The sequence below is a fragment of the Urocitellus parryii genome, chromosome 8, assembly GCF_045843805.1.
Source record: "Urocitellus parryii isolate mUroPar1 chromosome 8, mUroPar1.hap1, whole genome shotgun sequence".
Taxonomy (NCBI): domain Eukaryota; kingdom Metazoa; phylum Chordata; class Mammalia; order Rodentia; family Sciuridae; genus Urocitellus; species Urocitellus parryii.
This window is the reverse complement of record NC_135538.1, coordinates 112,523,445-112,546,539: the sequence shown is the minus strand read 5'-3', so window position 1 is coordinate 112,546,539 and position 23,095 is coordinate 112,523,445. Positions and strand designations below refer to the sequence as shown.

General features: G+C 55.4%; 1 protein-coding gene across 1 annotated transcript in view; it reads right to left on the bottom strand.

Annotated features, from left to right (window-relative positions):
* Positions 1–292: 292 nt before the first annotated feature.
* Btbd9 (BTB domain containing 9) overlaps positions 293–23,095 on the bottom strand; it is a 415,087-nt gene continuing 392,284 nt past the window's right edge. The window contains exons 10-12 of the mRNA XM_026383694.2: positions 21,915–21,993; positions 1,493–5,955; positions 293–798 (exon numbers count right to left, since the gene is read on the bottom strand). Coding sequence (XP_026239479.1) covers positions 5,758–5,955; positions 21,915–21,993 — 277 coding nt within the window. The 3' untranslated portion in view covers positions 293–798; positions 1,493–5,757. The remainder of the gene's footprint in view (positions 799–1,492; positions 5,956–21,914; positions 21,994–23,095) is intronic.

Below are 23,095 nucleotides of genomic sequence, written 5' to 3'. Positions count from 1 at the left end.
GGAGGGAGGGCCTGACCCTGTGACGAAGACGCTGGCGCTGGCGGCGGTCACACAGGGTCCAGATCCGGCCCCTGGGCTGCCGAACACGAAATGAGTTCTGCCCAGACAGCGGCAGGGGCCCAGGGGGAAGCCAAGGGGACGCTGTCTGCCTCCCCGCTAGAGGCAGAGCGAGGGCAGCTGGAGGGCCCCAGGACAGGCCTGCACCATCAGCCCCACAGGCAGGGGCTGGGCTGCGGGGTGGCTGGGAGAGTGACGACACCGACACATGCACAGGAAGTCACACTTTATTTCTACAGCAGAACCCACAGCAGCATTTCACAAGCAGGGATTTGGGGGATTGGAGTCAACGTACACGTACGGTTTGTGAGCGTGCCCACTTCAGAGGGTCTGCAGAGGGAGGAAGCCGCTTCGTGCTCACAACAGGACACACTGTGAACAGCGACAGTGCCCTTTGGGCTGCTTCAGACTTCTGAACCAAGTAGAGAAGACCCAGGCCTAGCAAGGTCCCTGTCCCGCCTCCAAGAGGCCTGGGAGCGGCATGAGGCTGGCACCCACAACCCTCCCCGCCCGGCAGCCCTGGGGAGAGGCGGCTCTCGGTCTCTGGTGCATTCGGGTTGTAACAGGTTTGGCAAAAACAGCACAAGGGCCCAGTCCATGGTCACCCGGAGGATCGTCACCTCTCCTGTCATTTGCTCCAAGGCACAGCCACAGTCACTTTCCTCTTGCTTTTCCAGGCTCTGGGGGTGGGAGTGGGTGGCCTCAGGACTGGGAGAGTCTGATGGGGAGATCCCTGGCCATCTGTCAGGGTGGGAAGAGCCACTTTGGAAAGAGGCCAGGCCGCAGGGCACTAGCAAGCTGTCCAGCCCCAAGTCCCGAGCAGTCCTAGCTCTGGCCAGCCTGGCCCTGTGGTCCCTGTGGTCCTCACCTGAAGTGCCTGATCTCGTGGACCTGGGGCAGCTGATGGTGGGGCCTAGGCAGACCCTGTCGCCTCGAGGTCTTAGAGCCCCATGTCATGTGCTGCCCATGTGGAAGGAGAGGGGCCTGGCGCACACCGGGCATGTGGGCCCAGCCCAGGAGGACCAGCTGGTGCAGCTCATCTGTAGGGTGCTCTCAGGGAGCAAGGCCATAGACCTCTGGAGCTCACAGATGGACAATGTCCCCAGTGTCCCAGGGCACAGACCCCTACCTGAGGGTCTCTCAGTCCCTCTGCCTCTCACCATGCTGCCTGCAGCGAGTGCAGGACCCTCCTTTGGCACCTCCTGGTGGGACAGGGATGCCAAGCAGCGGCCCTGGGGAGAAGACTGAGGGACAACAGTGGAGACAGGTGTTGGGCTCTCAGCCGCCTTCCCTGCTCAGGGCTATAAATACGCATGCAAATACTAAGTGCTCTGCGACATTTATCATAAATTACAGGTGGATGATTGTGAGTCTTCAGGCCTCGGGGAATATTTTAGGTCTTCCAAAAAAAAAAAAAAAAAAGGGACAAACTAACCAGATCTGGCAATGGCCGCCCGGGCTGCTGCTGGCGGGGAATAGCGGCTGGCCTGAAGTGACTGCGCTGAGCGGGTGGGGCCTGGTAGTGGAGGAGCAGACGACCAGGCCCAGGGCAGGAGTGACAGCTGGAGGACGGGTGCCCTTGTCCCTTCCCAGGCTGACCCTATTCCGGGGCAGGGTGTATAATTTTAGGACCTGAGTGATGAAGACGGGGAGGGCCCTCCTCGGGCTTTCTGTGCGCCTGCCCCGGCCCCTGCTTTAGCCCTGGAGAGAGCCTGGCCAGGGAGACGCGGGCATGTGGGGTCCAGCTGCCCTGAGCCCAGGAAGCGGGAGTGTGGGCCTCAGCGTGGGGTTGGACGGGCAGCCGGAGCCCCGGAGGAGGAATCCAAGGGACACCAGGGACCCACCACGAAGACTCACCCTCCCTCCCCTCCCCCCTCAGCCTCCCTTCCTGGGGAACACTGTGGCCGAACACTGTGGCCCCAAAAAACTTCCCATGCTCTCACACAATGGGGGCCTCTGAATCCACCCAGTGCTGGGCATGACGGGGCCCACTCCAGGGAGGTGGGATGACCAGTGGCCCTGCAGGCGTCGAGACCCCCCTCCTCCAGTGACTCTGAGCCACAGCGGGCACCAGGAAGACTTGTAATTTAATATCATAATGACGACACCCGTGGTGGCGCAGAGCCGCGGACGGCAGCTTAAAGTCCCAGGGCCACTAATGAGTCCTGCTGGAGCTGTCAGGATGGACACCAGAGTTGATGGCCGCAGCCGCCAAACAAATGGAGCCTGAGCCTGGCCTGCGCCCGCCATCCTGCCCGGTGGAGGGCAGGTCCACCCTGCAGCTGCTGTGCCCAGGACCTCGAGCGCCAGGAGCATTGGTGACACCGAAAGCAAGAGTGCAGCCAGCGAGGAGAGGCCCCAAGAGCTGCCCTGGATGCTCTTTCCCTCTTTGGCGCCCTCCTCCCTGTCCCAAGGGGGCGCTCAAGGGCGGTCTGTGACGGGGACCTTCCATCTCTATCACCAAGTGGCCTCTGCTTCTTCCTGTGGATCACACTCTCCTTTATTCCCGCTGACTCCAGAAAAGCTCAGTGGCCACAATTTTGTTATCTTCTAAATTAGAAAGAAGGTGAGGCTGGCGGGCACAGCAGCGAGCATCTGGGGCGATGGCTAACTACTGAGCAATTTTTGCACAATTCAAAACTCATTTTTTTTTTGGCCAAGGAATCAGTCTAACAAACACATCCCACTCTTGCTGAAAATCTCTCTTCCCAACTCTTCTAGGAATGAGACACTTTTAATGTATTTGTCAGGAATCGACACTTCATTTAATAAGATTTAAAAAGCGACAATTTAAAGAGCATTGAGAAGCGCCCCGCACCCGTCACGGGCTCAGGGTTCTAACTAGAATCAGGAGAGAAACAGGACCCAGGGCGCAGGGAATCGCGGGTGCGCGAGGGGTTTGAGCTGTGCAATCCTGGGGGGGGGGGGGGGCTCTGCCTGCCCAGCCGACCCCTAGGAGCTGCCAGGAGGTGACCTGAAGGCTTCTTCCCAAAGCTCTGATGAAGGTTTCTTTCTACTTTCCCCCAAAACATTAAAAAAAAAAAAAAAAGGAGGAGGAGGAGGAGGAGGGCAGGGGGTTTTGGCAGTGACTCATCTCGAGTGGGGCAGAGGTGTCCTTCCGTGATCCCGAGAAGCATCACGGTACAGGGCAGAGGTTGTGGCCACCAAGTGTCTGTCTCCCTGGCCACTCCCCTAACCAGACCCCACCTGGCTGCACTAACGCTGCTCAGTCGCCTTGAGGCTCCCAGGTGTGGGGGGCCTCGGGCCTCGGAACCTCATCTGCTGCGCTGCCCCCGGCGCGTGGCCGAGACCCCCGCTGGCACGGGCTCCTGGAGGCGGCCCAGGGCCCTGCTGGGCAGACGTCCCTGCCTCAGCCCAGCAGCACACTTGGCTCCAAGGTTTTGACCCAGGTGGCGGCAGAGAGAAGCTCTCCCTGGGGCCCGCCAAGCCCTGGAGATGTCCAGGCCAGACTCCTTCCTGGCTGCTCCCTCGTCCCTGGCCCGGAGACGCCGCAGGCCTGTGTGGTGTGACACACCTCGACTGTGGCCCCTGGGCCAGATGGACATGAGGAAAGAACCTCCTGCCCCAACCAGAAGACCTCGAGGGACGGAGGGCTCCTCCGGCCTGCTGAGGCCAGTGTCCTCCTGGCACCCCAAGGAGGCTTTCCAGGGACACAGATGGGGCCAGGGTAGGAGAGAGTCACCCGCAGAGCACTCTGTGGCCACCTGCTGCCAGTGCCACCCCGTCCTCCCCTCAGCCCTGGTAAAGGAGGCACCTAAGGTGCTGGGGGAGGCGGGAAGAGCTCTGGCAGGCGAAGAAGTCCCAGCAGAGAGGACAGAGGCCAGCCATGGCCCGGGAAGCCACAGGTGTGGCCTCTAGGATGTGGCAGAGCTGCTGGCACCTGCAGGGGAGACACTTGGCAGTGGTGGGTTCTCAGCTGTCACTAGCCCAGTCACCTGGGGCCCCCTCTACCTGGGACATGTGTCTCTGTGCCCCTGGGACTGACCTGGCCCCTCTGTCCCAGGGGACAGGGGACAAACAGCATGGAAGGACTGCTGGGCGGGCGGGGACTCGGGTGCCAACTGGCAGCTGCAGGCTGGATGCTGACAGAGGCGGCAGCGCCCCACCATAGTGGGCACCCCTCCAAGGAGCCTGTCACACGGACATGCTGGGCACCCGGAGGGGGTCCCACTTGGCCCACAGCAGAGAAGCAGGCAGAGTTCTGCTGACAGGCGCCTCTCCCCCAGGACCACCTCTCCCATCTAGATGATCCTCTGTTTCCTGCTGGCCTGTGTTCCCACAGAAAGATGACCTCACCCCAGCCCTGCACTTGGACACTACCTCACCATTCAGTGTGCACTCAGAACCAAGCTGAACGGGAGGCACAGGCGCTGACCCTTTCAGCCTTTCTACACCCCAACTGTCTTTCAGACACTGGAAAGGAAGCCCTCAGGCCTGCCCCACTCCTCTAAGCAGGCTCCCGGGGTGTGCTGGGCACCTGGGGACCACCGGGCAGCTCAGCGGCTCGCCACACTGCCAGGGAGGCTCTCAGGCCAGAGCTGATGGCCCGGACGCAGAGCATCTGGAGAGAAGCGGAACTGCATATGATCATAGGTGTACATCACCAGGGGTCACCAGCACTGGAAAGGAAACCACTGGTAAGTGACAGAAAGCCAGATGGAGCTGTCGTAGTCGTACGAGATCCTCCCGGGGACGATTAGAAGAGAAGTTTCTGAGAAATGCCTTTTCCAATGCCCAGGGGGTGCCGTAGTATGGGGAAAACACAGCAGCACAATGAGGCTGCAGAGGCGCAGGTCTGTGCTCCCGATGCTAGGCCACAGAGCCAAGCCCGCCAGAAACTGGCATGTCTGTCCACAGACTTCCGAGTGTTAAATTAGCAGCTGGCATGGTAACTATTTCCTCGTCAGCTGCCGAAGCTTAAAGGCAGGATACATTTCAGGAATGACAGGTTAATAACTGAGCAACCTGAACGATTATTGACTCGAATGTCCACAGACTGATGTGCTCACTTGTATTTTGTTGAACGTCTTCAGAGGCTTTACCTTGTGAGACCAGGTGTCACCACGAGATGCCTCTGCATCTCATTCAGGAGTCGGAGGGACAAGAGTCTCTGCCCTGCCCTGAAACCGTTCAAAACCAAGGGAGGGAAATGAGTGTAGAGGGATCAGAACAAGCCATCTGCCGTTGGAGCGCGTCTCAGAGATGAGGAAAGCTAGGGGTCGGCGGAGGAGAGGAGCTAGAGGGCACACCAGCCGCCAGGGCCAGTGTGGGTAAAGAAAACGCTCCAGGGGACCCAATCCTACAGGCGCTCTGGGCCAGCAGGGCCTAGTGCCTTCTCTTCTGTTCCGGGTCTGCTGCCGTTTCTGCAGTGGGCTGGGGCCTGAGTGTCACTTCCTTCTGTCCCTCTGCCTGGGTTAGATTAGAGAGGTAGGGTTTTAATGGTGGACTTGATGAAGATTGAAGACCCGTTTCTCCCCCTGGAGACTAGCCTGATTTGGACAAATGGAGGAGAACAAAGCGGGCCCTGCTGTCCTTGGGAGGAAACCTGTTCTGTGTCCGAGTTTGCAGCCGAGCCTGCTCCTCCCTGGACGTGGGGAGGGCAGTCCACAAACACCGTGCCCGGGGGACACCTCCTCTGCCTCCCAGGCCCACCCAGTCACACCATGTCTGCCGCCTCCTTTATTGGTGCTGCCGGTTGGGTGAGCGAGAGCTGGAGCCTGGGCTGGGGGGCAGAGAGCCTCCACTGGGGGCTCGCAGGGCGTGAGGGTCAAGCTGTTGACTGGGCAGGCTGTCGTCTGTTGTCCCTGATTCTTCGCTGCCTTCCTCCTTCTGGATGCTCTGCTGCTCCGGACACTCAAAGTGGACACAGTGGAACACCTGGGTGAGCAGAGGAAAGGAGTTGGTGAGTGAGGGGTTGGCTGGGGACCTTAGGCTGCCAGGGGCAGTCCTGCCCAGACACCAAGCAGCAACTAGGAGACCAGACCAGTCAGGCACCAAAGTCATGGACACCGTGACCCAGGTTCCTGCAGAATGTTCTCACAGGATGACCACGTTTGGGTGGTTTTTGTCTCATGGGCTCTTTCTTCTTTTGCTTATTTTTAATTTTGGGGGGTGCTAGGGATTTAACCCAGGGCAGCTTGCCACTGGGCTACACACATCCCCAGACTGCACCCGCTTCTTTTTGTCTCATTTAGACAGGGCCTCACTGAGTTGCTTAGGGCCTCGCTAAATTGCTGAGGCTGGCTTTGAACTTGAGATCCTCCTGCCTCAGCCTAAGGCTGGGATTACAGGCGTGTGCCACTGCGCCTGTCTTTTTCTCCCTTTTAATTAATTTACCATTGAGGTGGTGGCCGGGTCCAGTCAGCAGGTGTGGATTGTGGTGGTGGTCACACGACTCTGAACCCACTGAGGGCACACTTTCTGCAGGGTGAGCAGCACGGATGGGAACTCTCCCCCCAAAGGCTGTGGTAACAAGAGAGCCAGCAGGGATCACCCTGGAGAGGACCTGGGCACCCTGGCAAGGCCTACGAGGGCTGAGCGAAGCCCGCGGGTAGCTGTGCTAGGGATGGACTCCAACCCTGCATGGCCTGGCCTGGCCTGGCCTGGAACAAATGCCTCACCCGAGGAGCTAGCCACCTGGTTGAGGGCAGGTGACCCCCTTCCAGAAGCCAGGAAAAGGCTGCCCACCTGCAGAGGGTCTGACTGGCAGCACCATGGAGCCCCAGGTCAGTGCTGCTGGCCCCTGTGCACACGGCACATGCTGAACATGCTGGGCGGGTGGGGAGCCCTGGCCCCTGGCTCCAGAGAGACCCCGACATGCCTGGTACTGAACAGGCAGTGACCGCTGAAGGGTGGGCTGGGGGGAGTCAGGAGCCCCATCAGAGGCCCAGACAGGAAGGCTGCCCGCAGCCCAGCCTCACACGGAAAATCCTCTCTGCTGTCCATCAGCCGGATCTTTCTGGGGCTCTACTTCCCAGTGCCCATCGAGCTCTGAGGGGCAGGAATCCCACCCTCTTCAGTCGTGGTGGTCAGATCGACCACCCAGGGTGCAGGCGGCAGTCTTAAGGGAATCAATTTCAAAGGTGTGCTTTCTGAACCTGCTGAGGGCGCGCCTGAATTCACAGTCTGGGCGTCTCTGCTACCCCGCGAAGGCGGCCCCGCGTGCCCACTCACCCAGGAGCACCACCCAGGCACCCAGGCTCCCTCTTGCCAGCTCAGGCATAGGATGGGGTGTGGCCTATCATGTCACTGGGCTCTGAGGTGTCCTGGAACCCCATAGGTGGCCTGGCTTAGAGCTCTGAATTCAGAGCCTCTGAAGGGTCCACACGAGTGAATTATTTTAATACAGCTGGAATTTTTCCAGAATTATGAAAATATTCTCAGGATTCACTGGCTAAATTCCACGGATAAAACTTTTCCATAATTACTATCAGATTTTTGTGTGCTTTATTCAACTTACTTAAAATCTATTTTATCAAATCATGTCTTCAAATAGTTCCTGATATTTAGTCAACCCACATCTTCCATCTTATGTTTATTTTTCTCATATTTACAAAACTATTTTTAAACCTGCGGTGAAACACTTAATCTACGTCTCAATCTAACGCGCTCAACATGTCATACTTTCTTCCAAGCTCTCCTGGGGGCCATGCAGACACCGTGTCTGAGGCCACAACCCCACAGCACTTGGGAGCAGCTCGGCCGCGGGTGCAGTTCTTCTTAAATGTCCAGGCAGGACCTGGAGGGAAGTAGAGGACTTGGCTGAGACGAGTCCACACGAGGGGAGGGTCTGGAGAGGGATAGAGGCCTCAGGGAGGAGACCTCAGACCTCTGAGTGGTGTCTGAGGAGATCTACCAACAAAGCGGGGAGAGAGGGGTCGGGGACAGTGAAGAGGGCCTGATGCAGTGGGGGAGATATGACTTGCAAACTGTCACTGATTCTGGGTGCAAATGCCGAGGCCAGGAGAGGTGGGCAGCTGGCTGTGGAGATGTGCATGGAGGCCTGGCAGGTGGGCGCTTAGGTGGACAGCCACGAGCAACAGGTCCCATGGAGCCGTGTGGCGGGCCACACTGCTGGGCCTCCCCAGCCCACCCAGCAGCTTCATCTCCATTCCCTTCCCTGGGCTCTGGATTTGCTGGTGGTTGGTGACCGTGCTCGTGGTAAGGGCCCACATAGGTGCAGGATAGGGCCGGCTGGACACCCCCATGCTCCTGAGGAGGTGCAGTCAAAGGGCTCTGGAGGAGCCTGGCGGGCAGGGCTGGCGGTGCTCTCCCAGGGGAGCACCGGTCCTGCCCAGCGGGAGCCGGAGCATGTGTGCCCTTCTGCTGGAGAATCATGTCCACGGAGGGAGACGCACGTGCTGTCTGCTGTGGAACTATGTGAGGATGTAAATGCTGTGCTTTCCTTCCCAATTCAACTGGCTTTTGCACACTCTGGCTTCAACTCATTTAGTGACCACTGTTCTGAATTTCACATTCCAGGCTCAGCCACGAAGCCTCCCTGAGCCTGCGCATTTCCGGGCCTGCCCTCTCCCTCTGGCAGCGGCTGTCCTCTCCTAGGTGAACTGCTTCCTCTCCTTAAAGGCTGGTCACGAGGACAGAGGGCTTCCTGAGGACCCTTACTGCTCCTCAGTGCTGGTGGCCGCATCGGGTTAGCACCTTTTCTCCCCTTCCTCCCTTCCCTTGGTGCAAAAGTCCACTTCTGGTCCAGCTGTGGGCCCACACCTATCAAGCGCCAGCAGGGCCAGGGTCAGACGGGGGCCCTACGTGGAGATCTGCAGGCTCTCTGGGCCACAGCACTGCCTGGGCTGAGCAGGGGGAATCTGAAGACCTCCCTCTGGGTGGCCAGGACTGACCTGTCCTCCTCTACCAGCCTTGCGTTCTTAAGCTTCTGCAGAACAGGAGGGTCTCTGGGCTTGACTCTTAGTCCCTCCTCCTTTAGGAACACACCTCTGCCAGGCAGGGGATAGGGCAGGCTCTGAGGAGCATCCTTGCCGCACACTACAGCTTCCAAGCTGGATGCATACCCCATTCCCTTCTGCAAGACCACCAGGCACCCTCTGAGCCCAGGGCCCGTGAAGGAGGGCTCCAGAAGGGCTGCCTGGACTGCGGACCTTGGACAGGGGGGCACTCCGTCCTGCCTGTCCTTCTGTGTAATCCCCACGCTCAGTCCTGTCAACACCTCTGGAGGCTGTGCCGCCGTGCTGCTGACACTGATCCCTGAGTTGACTTACATGGGCCTCCTCCCTGTCAACTCTCCCCTGTGCCCTCTCCTGCTGAATGGTCCCCTCTCCTCTCGTTCTTGCCTCCTCTCCAGGACTATGACTGTCCAGATGAGCCAGGTGAGCTCTTCCCCAGATGCCCACAAGCATCCAGGCGCCTCCTGCCTGTGGCCGCCCCTCTCCAGCCTCTGGCCCCTGATCTGTCACTTCCCATCACCCTCAAGGACCAAGCTTCATTGTCCACGCTGCAGCTCAGGGTCTTGCCCAGGAATAAACAAATCAATAAAAACCCTGCACTGAGAAATAAAAAGGTCTCAGGATGGCCTGGTGGCTTATCCTGTACAATGTGCTTCTTTTCCAAGGACGGTCCCCATACATCACGCAGGGCGGGTGCCTGCTCCACTATGCTGGGGGGGGGTCTGGGGAGACCAGCTGCCCGGCGGGAGACCTAAAAGAGGCCGATGGCCTGGTTCTGGTCATTACTCTCGTCCCACCGTTATCCCCATTTCCAGACAAATTCCTCTCATCTACTGCAAGTGCTGCGAACTGCACCCTGTGTTGAGCCCGCCAACAACCCGTCTTCAAATAATAATGCAAATGGTGCCGATTCCCAATATACCTGGGGACCCTGACGGGAGCCTCCACGGCTGGTTCTGTGTGTTCCTGCAGCTCCTTCTTCCACAGAAATCACAACTATTCCTCTTTCTGACACCACAAGCTCATGACAGGATCTTCCATCCAAGTTAAGGGTACCCTGGAAAGTCCCAGGCCATACTGGCCCCAACAGTCCCCTGCGTGCTGTGGCCCAGGTACAGCTACCGCGCATCAGAGCTGCATTCCAGTCTGTGACCCACAACCCCCACCGCCTTTGGTGCGGATGAGCCACTCTGGGCTCTTGAGCCAAAGGACAATGACAGAGGCTCCAGAGCAGAGGGCGTGGGAGGTGAGGATGGACAGGAGGGGGCAGAGGATGGACAGGAGGGGGCAGAGGATGGACAGGAGGGGCAGGGCACAGCCCAGAACAGGCAGGAGCCAGCGCAAGGGCTCTGGAGAAGCACCATTTCTTACATTTAAAAAAACCGCAAAAGAAATGCACGTTTGTGGTGACAAATTCAAATAATACAAGTGTTTAAAGAAAGTAGATGGCAGACCTTTACACTCTGAAATCCCCTGAAGTGAAGCGCAGCTTACAATCAAGAGGAAGGAGTCATTTTTAAAGAAAAACAACACAGAATTTGACAGCAGACTCACTAAGGACTGATAAAGGAAGGAAAAGGGTCCACAGGGACCAGGGACTGTCGGCTACTGGGAAAGGCGTGGCGGCTGCCACACTGTGGTCACTCAGGGTCCTCCACCCTTCGCTGGATTTGCTGTTTTATCCTCCAGTGACCTTGCTGGGCACCAGCTCTAACCAGGCATGTCCAGCACATGAGCCCAAGGTCAGGACCTCAGGGACAGGGGCAGGGCAGGCAGAGGCGCCTCTGTGCCAGCACATTAACTCTTCTGCCTACAGCGGGAAGCTGGGATTCACCCTCAGGGCTGGGCGGCACCAAAGCCTGGAACTTTCCACAGCATCAAGACCCTGCCTCCCGCCACCATTCTGACAGCACAGGAAGACGGCAGACTCTGCCTGGAAGGGAGGCTTGGAAAGCCTAGAGGAGGCCCACCCTGGGCCTGAGGAGCTTCGAGCAGACACGAGGGCAAAGAGGGGCTTCCAGGCCACGGGGGGGACCCAGCATGGCACTCTGCCACCCCTGTGGAGGTGCGCCTGGCTCAGTCATCTCTGTTGCTGATGCAGCCCGTCGTCTGTAGCCACACGCGGCAACAGTGTGGCCAACGCCAGCCAGGGCTGACAGTAGCAGATGCTCAGTGGACACTGTGGTATCCTTCTTCCTCAGTGTCCTGTGCAGGGCAGGGCCTCCTTCCCCTGGGACCATGAGATTCACAACTGGCCACCAGAGGAGGACTGGGGGTGGTCTGGGCCCTCTTCTCTTGGAGTGGGGGTGACCAGCAGGCTTGTGGTAGGGAGCTACCTCCTTCATGGGAGGCCGGGCTATCCCAGCTGGGCCCAGGCTGCTCCTGCCCCACACAGAGGTGCAGAAGGAAAGGAGTCCTGATGCCTCTGCTCTTTTCTTGGAGGCTGGAGGAGGGCACCGATGGCCTGAGCAGACTGTCATTACCTCGGGGAGGGAGGGGACCTGGAATCATGCCCCACCCCGCGCTCCTCAGCCCTTCTTCCCACAGGTTCCCATGGGCCTCCCTGTGGGCCAATCAGCCGGGGCCCGGGCCTCTTTCCACTCAGAAGCTCGTGTGGTTCAATTTCTTCCTTCTGAACCTTCCCGAGACTGCAATACCCCTTGGAAAGGATGTGACCAAAAGTGAATGAGGCATACAGGGCAGAGACGCGCTTCTGATTTATGCAAAGCCATTACTGCGGCCGCAGCATCATTTTCGCTCCCCTTTTCGGCAATCATGCATCCCATTAGCCTGTTTGATTGCCGCTGCTCACAAAGGGGCACCTTCGCTGAACCATCTTCAATGGCCTCTGGATCTATCCCCCGAGAGGAGCCGGCTAATTTGCAATGTAGTCGTGTGTATGAATCTGACACAGCCTTAGTCACAATCTGGGCGTCCTTTGGTAGCTGCTGTTTATTATCACTTTGCCCTGCTCTCTGGGAGCTGTAATCCTGGACGTGTGGAAACAGTCCAGGGTGTTCTTTTCTCCACAAACCCCGGACAGGATGTATGCAAATGCCCGGCCCCTTCCTGGCCATCAGGCTCATTCCTCAGCTGGCTACTGCCTGTCGCCTTTCATTAGAGGGAATCCCCAAACGCTATCTGCTTGACATATCTTCAAGGTTTTTAGGAGAAGAAGCATCTGCTAATTTTCCCAAATTGGCCTAAGAGTACTGTGAACTGTAGCAGAAATTGGGAAAATTTAATAAATGTTGATCAATGACTCTGCCTTGCTTCCCAGGTCTCTCCTGAGGAACTGCCGTAGCCTGCTTTCATGCCAACCAATACAAATAGGATTTCTGAACCAAGCTTTCAGCTTACATTTACAAGGCAACATGTCTTTATAAAATAGATACCTACCTCTCAATGGTTGCCCATAAGTCAGACACAAGGCCACAGCTTCCGACATCCATCCCCTGAAGACTGGGTCCCTCCATGAGGCTCGGGTGGTGGCATCAGAGCAGCCATTTACCAGACTTGTGAAGGCAACCACAGGGGCCTCTTCTCATCCCAGGGCAGAGGCTGGGATGGACATAGTTCTGCTTAAGCTTCTCTCATGAAAGAGTCTGAAACCCGTCCAGACTCAGACTGCATAGATGTTTTATTTTTGTTCCTTTTTAGAGGAAGACCAAGCCCTCCCAACAAAGCATCTCTTTTTATAAGCCTTGGTTTTACATGTGCATCTGAGGAGCCCCACACCCTGTTTCTTCTAGTTAAGGAATCATTTCATGAGGAGACATTTTCAAACCTTCCTGTATTATTAATGGAACCCAAATATTTTTGCTCAAGTACTTATCCCTACTAGGTGTGGAAGTGAATTTCTGGGCGACAAAGCTCATACATGACAATAGTTTCCTTCCATGCCACTTTCCCATATCCACAGATAAAGTTCTGGGGACAAGCCTTCCCCAGGTAGCCTGTATTTCGGCGTGTGGTTTTAAATGCCTGTGCACTCCTTTGTTCCAGGGAGAGTGAGTCGCTCTTTTATCTTAATTAATTTGCCCACAAGGTGGTAGAGGTATTTTTCTATTTTTTTTTTAAACAACACAACAAAACAAAATGAAAAACTCTACTAAGGAACAAAGAAAATCTTGTTCCCTGGTTTCTGGAAGGCCTGAATAACCCACTTGGCAGATGTGGCCTTGCCAAGGCTCCTTCCCACTGAACAGGCACCAAGAAGGCCCAGCTGTGGCCCATGTGACAGCTGGGGTCATGCGGCCCCACCCCGGGTGGTTCTTCACCTCAGCTGACCACGCTCCACGGGGGCCTTTTGTCTCAAAGAGCTCCAGCTGCCTGGAGATTTCTGTCCTCTCTCCAAACTGCCAGCTCAGCATGGGGACACTGTTTGTGGTCATCCTCAGGAGCTGGAAGTTTCCATTTGTCTCATGGCTTTATGGCTCCTGGGCACTCACTTGCCCAGGTCTGTGGACACTTCCTCCCGGGCTGTGGAGCATGCAGAATGAAACTGCCCCCCATGACACATCCACAAATTGTGCAGCCTTTGAAACAATGACATGTGTTCAGTGTCACCACGTTTCCTATTTCCCCGATAAACTCTTTCATGAGAAGCTTAAGCAGAACTATGCCCATAAAAAGGTCTTCTTTTAAAATTGTGAAAGAAATGAAATATTTTTCTGTTCTTCTTCCTAAATCGCCGAGAGGGAACCTCTAACATCCAGTTCATTGTCCTTAAAGGCAAGTGTCCTGTGAGGCAGGGAGGTGAAGTGACCTGGTGGCACGGGTGGGAGCAGAGGCTGGCACCCTGAGGGCTGGCAGCCGCTGCAGTGGCTCCCTCCCTTCTCCTCCCGCCTCACCAGCCCCCTCCCGCTGTGCAGAGCTCCCTTCCAGGCCCTCCCTGCGGACTCTCTGAGCCACCTGGCCTTGATCACTACCAGCCTGTGTAATCCTTAAATCCGTGTTTTGGTTTGGATCACTCATCCCAAGGCTCCTCCCCTGCCCTATATTTTCATGCAACGAAAGCTTCCGACTTTCTCACCAACTCCACTCTCAGTTCTCCAAGGACAGGAACAGCCTTGATGCAACCTCCTTCAGCTCTCCCTGTCCTTCAGCTCTGGGTGGCCACCGGTGATTCCCCAGGGCTTACTTTGTACAGAATCCTGCACCAAAGCTCTGGCCCTGGTCTGATGCGTGAAGAGGCAACTGTGGGCCAGGCCTTGGGGTAGGTGTCGGGGACACAAAGATGCCACAAACAGTCTCTACCCTCAAGTACTGCAGTATAGCTGGGCATGGGAGCACACACTGGTCACCCCAGGGACTTGATGAGGCAGAAGCAGGAGGGTTGCAAGTTGGAGGCCAGTCTGGGCAACTTAGCGAGACCCTTTTTATAAAAATAAAAAGGGCTGGGGGTATAGCTCAGTGGTAGAGCACCCTGGATCAATTCCCCAGTCTTCCCCCCAACCCCTGCCAAAAATGCTGTCATGTGGTATGGGACCCAGTCAGAGCCTCTTGCTGGGACTATCACGCAAGCTCACAGGGGTCTGCCACTGGGCCCAACAGTCCCCATGCCCTGCTCCCTGCAGGCACTCCGGTGTCACCTTCTCTGGCCCTGCACCCTGTTCTGGCACATACAGCACAGGCGGTCCACAGTGCCATCTCCAGCCTGGGTGTGTCTGGGCTATTCCTGTGCCCAAGCAGGTTCCCCACGTGCAGCCCTTCCCTAGCCCCTGGACGGGACACCATGGAGGGCCAGGTGCTCCCCTGGGCAGCAGTGGAGCCTCAGGCTGGGCTGTCCCCGCTGCAGACCAGCAGTCTCAGGGTTGGGCTGCTTCTCCCTGCAGCTCGGCCACAGCTCGGCTGTCTGCTTCGCCCCTGCGCTGCCCCACTGAGAGCTCTGGCCTGGGGAGCAAGTGGGTGCCCTGAGGCACCTTCTGGGCCTAGATCAATGCCCTCTAGAGGAGACTCCAGGCGAAGTCCTGGGGAGCCAGGCCGGTGAGGACAGCTCTGGGAGAGGGTCTGGACGAGTATCACCACCAGGCCAGGAAGGAGCATTTAGTTTAGTTTTTTTTTTTTTTTTTAAACGGAATCTGTTTCCCTATTTTTTTTTTTCATTAGAGCCACATGTTGCTATGGGAACGAGTATGGCACTGGGAGCCCAGAGCCACTCGCTGGCCTGACAGAAGCCTGTAAATAAATCTTGTTTCACTCGAGGCTCTGAGTTGAGTGGTCCTGGAGGGCAGCTCCAGCAGCCACTCGCAGACTTTCTGTCCTGCCGGTGCTCCTCGTGCAGGCCTCCCGAGACAAGCTCACAGGTCCATTACCATTCCTCACACGGCGGGCAGCGAGCTGCAGTGTCATCTGCACCCACCCTCCTGGACCCTTCACGACCTGGTCTCATTCATGTAGACCCAACCCCAAGGGTCATGTCCCCTGGATGCATTTTACAGACCCCCTGCTTTGGGGCCAGCCCGCACCTGAAGGAGCTGTGGTGGCTGCAGCTCACCCCACGCACTTCACCCCTCACCATCAACTGGGCACAGCCATTTGAGATGTCACCTCCTGGGGGTGATGTCCACCAGGGAGTGAGGCTTCAATCCCTGTGGGAAGGGCGGTTCGGTTCCCAGTGTCCCCTCTGACCTAAAATGGGCTCCTGTGCAGTGTGAGCCCGGGGAGCTGCCTACTCGCCAAGTCTGTGGCTGAGTTGTGGGCCAGGGCACAGCAGGGCACATTTCTGCCCCTGTTCTTTTCCAGGCTTTCCTGGGAGGCGCAGTAGCCGGGGTGTTGACAGCCAGCCTGCCTGGTTTTGAATCCTGGCTCTGACACTCAATGGCAGGGTCCTTGCACAGATTAGTTAGCATTTCTCAGCTTCAGTTTCCTAATCAAGGTTTCTTTTTTGCTTAAAACCAAAATTTTTCACTGTGAAAACTATACACTGAAAGTTTGTTGAATGATTATGCCATGAACACTGACACAAACACCACCCAGGTCAAGAAGCGGGGCCTCCACGTGCCCCAGTTGCAAGCCCCACCAGAGGGAGCTGCCATTCTGCCTGAGCCAGGGGCCCCCTTGCCTTTTCTTCTTAGCAGTTCCCCCTGTGCAAACACGCCGGTTAACAGGGACGGGTTTGGAAGTTTCTATAATATAACCTCTTTTTTTTTGTTGTTAACAGGGATTGAACCCTGGGGTGCTTAACCACTAGACCACATCCATAGCCCTTTTTATTTATTTTTTGTTTTAGAGGCAGGGTCTCAGTGAATTGCTGAGTCAGCACTTAAACTTGTGATCCTCCTGCCTCAGCCTCTGGCACTGCTGGGATTACAGGGGGGCACCACCACGCCCAGATGAATGTGATGTGACTATTCACGTTCTCTGCTGTCCTTCCAGACATCTGCCATTCACCCACTTGGGTCATCATCCACTGCGGGACGCACTGTGCTTTATTTTCCCCTTCTTCTGTGGATGGATGTGGAGGTGCCCCAGGGTCTGCTGTGAATCCTGCTGTGGTGTACTCATTTGTAATCTGACCTGCACGAGAGTTCGTTCAGAGGACTCACAGGAGCGGAAGTGCTCAGGCCTGTATTCAGAAGGTGGCACACACGTTTGTTCAGGTATATTGGGCACACCAAACTTCTCCAGAGATCTGGGCCGAGCCACACTTCTGGACGGACGACAGCTGCCCGCTGCTCCCTGGAGCTTTCTCACCTTCGGAGGAGGCTGGGCAGAACCTCCTGCACACGTGTTAAATAATGTGATGAGGACACAGGGCCTGGAACAGGGCCTGGCCTGGGATCAGTGCTCAGTCAACGTTAGCCACCGGTATGTCATTTCAGGTCATTATTATTTTATGATAAGGGTCCTAACCTAAGAGATGCTGAATGCTTGGGACTCACACTTTTTCACTTATAGAAGTTTTTGGTTTCTGGGTTCAGGAAATCTTCAGTATGATCACGGAGGCTGTCTTGGAATGCCACGACCACTTGGTAACGACAAGTTATTTTACTAAATCTTTCCCTTTATTCCTGTTTGGGTGGAGCAGAGATGGCTGAACAGATTATTCCGTTTGCGTGGCTCACAGATACTCTACTCTTACACATGCGGGGCACCATTCTAGCTGTGGAAGATGCAAAGGTGACCGTGACACAGCTCTCCTCTTGCCACATGAGTCCAATGAGCACAGGGGAACCAAGAGAGCCGGTGCAACCCGTCAATGCCTCCTCAGTTTCTGCTACTGACTTGGCGGACGCCTTCCCGCGGTCCTGTGGCAGGAGCCCATCTCTGTGCCGCAGAGCTCGCTCTTCCTGTGGTCTTGTCAACCCTCAGCTTCCTGTCTACTGAAAAATCACTCCAGAACTTTCTCTCAAACTCAGGGCTTCATAAAGCCATAACAAGAAACAGACACCACTTCTATCACTTTTAATACCACTGACCATCTTCACAGGGCCCCAGACTGGATCTTGTTTGAATTCCGTGGATTCGAGGGTGCAGGTGTGTGCCTTCGTTATATGCTAAGGTCACCAGATGAGGGGGAGTGGATGATGGGAGACGCCAGGCCTGCTCTGCCGCACTTGCCAGCTGGAACTGAGGTCTGCCCTGATGCTGCAGGGAGAGTGACAAGACCTTTTCCAGACCAGAGAGGTTTAGGAAGGGGAGTGATGTCTGCCTCCCACAGGCAGCTCAGAGACAATCAACCATGGAGGCAAGGGGATGACCCGAATGCACACAAGCTTGCTGAAGTAGCCACTGAGACCACCAAAAAGTGGCCAAGGAATAGCCAAGAGTGAGCTTGGTAGCAGCAGGCACTGGGGAATCAGGTGACCAACTGAAGGGGATGGTGGGTGAGCTCGAGGACAAGTTGACAGGTCTGCCAGGCACAGGGGAGACAAGGGCAGCCCTGAGAGTGGGCAGAGAAGACATGGAGAGACCACGCAAGGCCAAAGAGAGGAGCAGCAGGCACGTGAGAACCAGTCCCATGCAGGAGACTGCAGGGCAGAGGGACAGGAAGACACACTGGCGGGAGATGACAGGCAAGAGGTGTGAGGCACTGAGCAAATGACGAGGGCAGCGCCAAGCACACGGGAGCAGCGGGGTGGGCGTCTTCAGAGGCCAGCATTAGGGACTCTATTGACAGAAGTCATAAACGAAGCTAAAAAACCTAATGAACTCATTGCTGTGGTGCTCACGACAGAAGATGAGAGACAGATGCCAGCAGCAGACGCGCGCTTCCCAGAGGACAGTCTGGGGAGCTGCAGGAAATCAGAGCCTGCGGAACAGGTGATGGGGAAGCCTGGGCCTCCACAGCCCGCCAGGCCGCTCGCTGATGCCCGAGAGCCAGCTGATGAAGGGAAAAGGGGACAACCACCGTGGAGCCCAAAGATGCCAGCCCCTCTGGAGGCAGGAGGCCTGGCCCACCAGAGCAAGACGGGCGCAACCCATGGTGGGCAAGAGCCTAAGCCGCCTGGGCTCAGAAGCCGGTTCCACTCATGGCTGGGCATGTGCCCTCTGCTACTCCAATAGCACCCGGATGGTGGGAGGTCACTACGGTCAACTCCCTGGGCTCCTGGCCATGGTCTCTCTGAAGAGCAGGCAGCTCTGGCCATTGACATTCTCTCTGGGCCACTTTCTACCTTTTGTGGAAACAGCTCCCACCTCCCTGAAAGCTCTTCCACTCCTAGAAGCACTCCACGCAGAGCTCCCCGCACCACCCCACCACTGCAGTGTCTGCAGCAAGCAGACCTACCTGGGAACGTGGCAAACGGCTCGTCTTTTACACACAGTTTCACCTCTCAACTCCCTCTATATTCCTGGCAATTTGCACGAAGCCTCTGGGTTCACAAACACCCAGTAGCTAAAAGGGAACAAGTCCTGGCTCTGCCTGAAATGACAGCCGCGACAACTGACTGCGTTTCTGGATCCCCCAGACACACCGCTGAAACCCTAATCCCCAGTGGACTGGTAGTAGAAGGCAGAAACTTTGGGGTGGTCAGGTTTAGATGAGGTGACGAGGGTGGAGCCCCTTGATGGGACCAATGTCCTTGCATGAAGGAAAAGGGCGGTGGGAGTTCATCATACTCGTGAGTGCCTCCGCCAAGGAAGGCCAGTGAGGGCGGGGACAGGAAGAGGACCCCCTTGAAGTGCCAGACCTTGCCGACACTCTGACCTCACACTTCCAGCCTGTGGAGCTGGGAGAAATGAACATCTGCTGCTCAGGCCCTGCTGACGTGTTCTGCTCCCATGGGTTGGGCTAAGAGCCACTGGCATTGCCTGGCAACCAAGCGGAGACAGACTGTGGAAACCCCACAACCCTGCCCTCCAGGCCACCCCCCGCAGTGATAAAGAGGTGCCTGGAACCCTATTTCTGATGGCACAGTTCTGCTCCCATGGTAATACACATGAGGACTGTCCTGGACTCCCACCCCAGTGTCCTTTCCCTGGCTGTGCCCATGCGGCAGCGAGCACCTTCCTGTCGGGCATCTCGGTTTTCCTCTAGTGCTATTTCCCAGGAGTCCTGCCCAGCCTGCCAGATGCATCCTCCTTCGCAGGAAGCAGCCCGTCCCTTCTACCTCTGGGCTGCCGCTTCTCTAAGGCAGGTGACACTGCTTCTTCCAAAGGATGTCCCAGAACCTCGGAACAGCTACAGATAGCTACATCCCTGACACTCTGGGAAACGAACTTTATCATGTCCTCCTATGTGCTCCGAGGACGGTGTGGACCCTGTGTCCTCCCGTGTGCTCTGAGGATGCTGCAGCTTATGGATCTTCTCTTATGGTCCTGTTCATCATTTATTTTATGATTTCCAGTTGGAAACACTATGATCAATAACTGATTCAATAAGGCAATGAGCAAGTTACTCATCAGCCTTATGAGATGGACCGCCATGTCACTAGTGCCTGCTGGCCAGCCATGCAAACTGATTGGCTTCATCTTCACCCAAGGGAACAGGGTCCTGGATATTTTTGGGAAATTCCTCATGGAAAAGAGGTTTTGCATGCCAACTTTAGAGCCTTGTCTAGGAAGATATTCTCCATCAAGAACAGCTTTGAAATAAAATGTTCAAGGTTCTTTTTTCATTCCTTTGGCCCCAGAGGTGATAAGGCTGGGACTGAGTTCAGGCCTGGAAGAGACCCTGGCTAGGCCATAAAGTGAATTATGTGTATTATAAAGTGTATTATACTAGAAGTAAAGGTTGCAAATGAAAAATATTTAATTTTAATAGTTCAATATGTTACCTGTAAAAATAAATTTCAGTTTTTCTCAAATTTAGTAACACATAATTAATGTAGCTTAAGTAGTAAGAAAAACTGGAAATTTATTGGCAGAATTATTACAATATTATTGGTTAGGAATCAAATGTATATTAAAATGTAGATTAAAAATTTACTTTTGTTACATCACAAAGTAAGAAAAAAGTGCTTTTATGACTTGATGTTTAGAATTCTTGATTTTTGCTTTTAAAAATAACAATTAGTTTACTACTATAATTTTCAGGTTTGTTTTAAAATGAAGAAACAAGAGAAAAAAACCTGAGGTGTGTCTGGCACTTCAAAGCGTTCTTAAAAGCCAGTATATTTTAACTGTAGGAAACGTGTCCTGTACTCCAAGAAACTCAGGAGGCTTAGGCAGGAGGATTGCAAGTTCGAGGCCAGCTTTGGCTACTTAGCTAGACTGTGTCTAAAAATACAAAAATAAAATGGACTGGGGAGGTATGTAGCTCAATGGTTAAGAGCTCCTGGGTTCAAACCCCAGTACCCAAATAAATAAATAAATAAAAATAATGCAATAGTTTAGGTTAATTTTGGTGCCCCCGCCTTTTTTTTTTTTTTAATAAAAATGATCCATAGCCACAGTGTGTTTCCTGCAGAGAGGAGCCTGTAAACAAGCTCTGGGAAAATCCTGATTCCACAAACACAATGCATGAGCTAGGCCAGCTCTGTAAACAGGCAGGGCCAGTTGCAAGATGAAAATGTAGAGCCTTGTGTTCAAAAGGCAGGAAAAGTGACCACCCTCTTCCAGCCTCGCTTACCCTGCCATCCTTTTATTTGCTACTTGTTCCACGGGAACGCCCTCAGACCATCACAGCCCCTCGTGGTGTCCAGGGCCCTATCCAGTGACTAGCACTAGGAATCGCACCAGACCCCAGCCCTCCAGCACCCATGCCAGGGCCCGGGGAGCTTGTGGCTGACAGCCAGGCCTGGGAAGGCGAGAAGTGGCAGGAGGTGGAGTAGGAGAGCCCTGGGCGCGCGCTCCACAAAACAGGACTCAAAGGTCAAAACAACAAGGACTTTAAGGTGATGCTGCAGACCACCAGGCCCAGGCATGGGGCCCCAGGCCACTGCTCTGGTGGACACCCATGAAGCCACCAGAACTGAGACTGAGAAAGGTGCACAATAGAGGGAAACTAGGATCATTCCCACTTTCGTGCTTCTTTCTCATTTACCTCCTGAATTTCCACATCGTTACTCCTTACATGTCACATCTTTGACCAGCAGTCCCTTCAGTGGGGCACACCACATGTGGGACGAGGACATCAAAGTGAGAAATAAGCACATGATGCGAACAGCACATCCCTATGCTGGACACCACACTCAGAGTGCTAAGGGCCCCCATGAACCCTGTCATCTGCAGGGCTGAGGACTCTGAGAGGAGGGACAGGCCGCCTGACCTCTCCAGGGCTCTGTGATGGCGGGTTCTGCAAAGGGGTGGGAGGAATAAGCAGAGCAGTAGGTGCTGGCTTCATTTGCTAGTGAAGACACAGCTAGGCGCGATCACAACAGCCCCGTGGGCCAGAGCGGGGCTTTCTTCTGCACTGATCTGTGGGGACAGCAGGCCATTAGCAGGCAAAGCCAACGGTTCCCCTCAGCTCGGTGCACCACTTACCGGACATCACAAGAGGGCACGGCGCTGCTCATGGAAAGAGGCCCTTACCTCATTTGCTGTGTTGTGTGTTCCAACGATTCGGATGAAGGAGGCAGGCTGCCTTTCAAAAGTCACCGACTGCCAGGACCTGCGAGAGCAAACACAACTGTTGGCCTGGTTACACTGCACAACTGACCCATGCTGGTGGCCCTGTCCATGAGGGGGGCCTCCCAGCCTGGGTGCTTGTGCAGTAGGAAGGGTGGGGGTTGTAGGAAGGGTGGCAGTCAAGAGGCAGGAACATACGGTGCCCCACTCAGACCAACATCTCATCAAAGAGGGCACCCCATACCCTGAGATTGGCACTTAGGATTTTTATAAAGCCCTCTAAAAATGAACACCAAGTGTAGGCCATGTCTGATGGGACAAGAGTGTAGCAAAATATAAACACAATTAGGGTGACAGGAGCTCATAAAATACATTTCCTCATCCATAAAATAGGATGGGATGGTGACCCCAGAGGGCCGTGGGCAGAATGACCAGGGCAACTCATCGGATGTGTGTGTGGGGGGCAGGTCCTCGAGGTTCCAGGAGGAGAGTTTCGCAGCAGGGCAGCAGGGCAGCAGGGCAGGGGTGGGCAAGCCCAGAACTTGGGCTTGGAGCAGCAGGCCACTCACTATGGTGCCATAGAGGGCACCTGGGGGCAGGCGGGGCTCCCCAGGCCTCCAGCTTTCCCATTTCCAAAGCCTGGCCTGGCTCTGGGAGCTCTCAGAAGCAAACCCAGAATTTTAAAGGCAACTCTGCTCAGATCAGCCTGGGCAGGGCCACTCCTTTAAAAGCTAGCAGAGCAGGCCCCAAACAAACTCGGAGAGGAGGAACTTGGCTCTTGGCTAGTGCCCAGCAGCTCATCAGAATGCGCTGGAGGAGCACAAGGCACCCACGACCGTAAACTCCAATAATATTTTCTATAATAAACGTGAGGAGTTCACAGTCGTTGCCATCCCTCCTCCATTCACACAGTGGAAATGCCAGCTGCCATGAAGCTGTTTCCTGTAATTGTCTAATTACCAAGGAACACTAGCAAAGGAAATATATGTATTTGCAGTTTGTTTTCCCCTCTTGTTTCAGGTGTTCCATCTTCCCTCTCACTACCAACCTCCCACTGAGATTGATTCACTGCTGCCTGGACACCAGTCCTCTTAAGGTCATTAAAAAGTCGTTACCATCCTGTGTGCAAAGGCTGCGCCTCTGAA